Source organism: Nicotiana tabacum, chromosome 10, assembly GCF_000715075.1.
Source record: "Nicotiana tabacum cultivar K326 chromosome 10, ASM71507v2, whole genome shotgun sequence".
NCBI lineage: Eukaryota > Viridiplantae > Streptophyta > Magnoliopsida > Solanales > Solanaceae > Nicotiana > Nicotiana tabacum.
This window is the reverse complement of record NC_134089.1, coordinates 171,252,455-171,255,303: the sequence shown is the minus strand read 5'-3', so window position 1 is coordinate 171,255,303 and position 2,849 is coordinate 171,252,455. Positions and strand designations below refer to the sequence as shown.

Genomic DNA, 2,849 nt, shown 5'->3' with positions numbered 1-2,849 from the left:
CCATATTTGGTTGGGATAAAGTGACGGTATAATTAATCCCAAGATTAGTTATTCCGGAATTGTAATATTTTTTTATCCATATGAAAGAATAGAATAACTAATCCCGGAATAACTATTTCTGTGATAACCTATTTCCAACCAAATGACTCCATAATGGTGTATGACCTTTTAGGAAAAATTGTGTAGACTTAATATAAAATGGACAATATCATATTATGTTAAAGTATCGTGGGAGCCCACTAGGTACAAATATGTATAAAATCTTGTGTATGACAATTGTTGATATAGAAAGAGCACAATATGTTCATTTTTGTAATTATGATATTATATGGGGCTTAAATTAAATTTCCCACTTTTGTGAATTTATCAGTGTGCCTCGCTGCTCTCTGTTCACTGCTACTTATAGAAAGTACGCGTGGCCTCCGCCGCGTTTTCCTTCCAGAACTGTCACACACTTCTTACTACTGTACTTTCCCCTCTTTAATTAACGAACTCCTTCGAAAGTACTAAACCAAAATAGTCTCCGAATTACAAAAACAAGAATTGGAAACACTTGTTTTCACTCTCCCCAACCAATTCACCAGAAGAGGAAAACTAAAATATCTCGACGCCAGCCATGTCTCTGAGCAACAATATTACAGCTTTCTTGAACTTTGTGGCATTCATGTGTTCCATTCCTATAATCGCCGCCGGCACGTGGCTTGCTTCTAAGCCGGACAACGAGTGCATTCACTGGCTCCGTTGGCCCGTTGTTTTCATGGGTCTCGCCGTTATGTTGGTTTCTTTAGCTGGTTTCGTCGGTGCTTACTGGAAAAAAGAGGGTCTTTTGGGTGTCTACTTGGTGTGTATGGCCATTCTTATCATCCTTCTCCTTGTCCTCTTAGTTCTTGCTTTTGTGGTTACGCGCCCCAGCGGCGCGTATTCGGTGCCCGGTAGAGGTTACAGTGAGTACAGGCTTGCTGGTTTCTCTTCCTGGCTCAGGAATCATATTACAAGTTCCGATAATTGGGGGAAGATAAGGGCTTGTTTGGCAGATTCTAATGTTTGTCCTAAGCTTAATAATGAGTTTATTACTGCTGATCAGTTCTTCGCTGCTCATCTCTCCCCTATCCAGGTAAACTATCACCTCTTCCTTTATTCTTCGTTTCTTAATTTAGCCCTAGAACAGAGTAAGATTTTCGTTCCTCTGCTTTTCAAGTTAGAATTTTTTTTTTTTTTGAGAATTAATTGGTAGCTCATTAGAAGATAGCTTAATTACCTCAATCTTATTATTGCAAAGTTCGACTCATCAAGTCATCCCTTTTCCTCTTAGAACGGATTTTTAGCATGTCCAGGTAATTGAAAGAAGGTTAAAACAATCATTTTACACACCAAAAAAATTAGAAATAATTAGTAACAACACGACCCGGTAAAATAACACAAGTGGGGTCTGGGGTTAATGTGTATGTAGAGAGGCTCTTTTCGAAAGACGACTAGAAATAATTAGTAAAAGTAAGAATTTTGCTGATTATTGTGTTGATATATTTCAACGAGATTACCCTCCAAAAAAAAGGGGGGGGGCTGAAGATCATTACTTTTGTATTTTGTTAACAGAGCATGAATAAAGTGAAGATAAAACAGAAGTAATTGGTGGTTGTAGAGAGCTTGGGAAAACAAAAGATAAAGGGCAAGGCATGAACTAAAATGTACTATGATGAATTCATTTCTGACAAATTAATGGAGGTTTGACTTAAGTTTCTGCGCTATTACCTGAGCATATTTATTAATTAATCTAATTAAAAATGAAACAGGGGTGTTTGCAATATTCATAATTAAAGAGTTATGGTGGGATGGGACCTACCATGAGAGCTTGTTGGTGAATGAAAGGATCAGTCCATAGTTTGGAAGACATTTAGTTGTTTTGTCAACCTAATAGAGTTCAAAAACTGCATTATTGCCCATATTAAGACAAGCTAATATGATTCGTGACTTCGGCCCACTTGTCGAATTTACCAGGTTGTAGATTGATGAGGACTCCTAGATTTCTAGTAGATTATTCTATCTGAGAATGTGAGAACATGTACTCAGTGCCAATTGCCATGAATTCTAGGGTCTATACTATTTATGTCGATGCAATCATATTTGGACAAAAGATAGTTTGAATCTTATTTAGGACCTGGCAATTCTGTAGCTTATTTTTTCAGTGCATACTGGAGAGTGGAGAGATGTAAGTGGGTTTAAGATTTGACAAGTTTTGGCTCAACAAGACACTATAGGAATTCGAGGCCTATCTAAAGGCGATCTGAACTCGTTTTTCTTTTCAAGTATGTCAAGTAGGTAGCACGATAAATGTCGATCGTGTGTAGTGTGCATAAGTCATGATTTAACACTAGCTTTTTGTTCTCGCTAAATTGTGCAGTCAGGATGTTGTAAACCTCCAACAATATGTGGATACCAGTATATGAACCCAACGGTGTGGAATAACCCAACAAACACAATAGCAGAACCAGATTGCTCCATCTGGAACAATGACCCAAACCAACTGTGCTACAACTGTGATGCGTGCAAAGCTGGTTTGTTGGGAAATATCAGAAAAGAATGGAGGAAAGTTAATGTCATTCTCATCATAACTGTTGTGGTTCTCATTTGGGTATATCTCATTGCCTGCTGTGCTTTCAGAAACGCCCAAACTGAACAACTTTTCCGACGTTACAAACAGGGTTGGGCTTGATTTTTCTTCTTTGTTTTAAACTCCAAAACCATTTAGTTGTAGTTATGCTGCTTGTTTTGCATTTAGGCGTTAGTTTATGTGTTTCTACTTGCACATATTCTTTGTACCATTTTATCTCAATTAAGTGCTTTGTGGACCA

The 2,849-nt window shown here is 37.7% G+C and overlaps 1 protein-coding gene across 1 annotated transcript; it reads left to right on the top strand.

The window, feature by feature from the left end:
- The first annotated feature begins 296 nt into the window (after positions 1-296).
- Positions 297-2,849, top strand: LOC107790079 (tetraspanin-2-like). The gene is made up of 2 exons (XM_016611978.2): positions 297-1,114; positions 2,399-2,849. The coding sequence occupies exons 1-2, from the start codon at positions 617-619 to the stop codon at positions 2,708-2,710; spliced, it is 810 nt and encodes a 269-aa protein (XP_016467464.1). The 5' UTR covers positions 297-616; the 3' UTR covers positions 2,711-2,849.

Coding starts and splice junctions, on each gene's coding strand:
- LOC107790079 (XM_016611978.2), top strand. CDS start 617: ATGTCTCTGAGCAACAATATTACAGCTTTCTTGAACTTTGTGGCATTC. Junction 1,115..2,398: donor CTCATCTCTCCCCTATCCAG/GTAAACTATCAC, acceptor TAAATTGTGCAG/TCAGGATGTTGTAAACCTCC.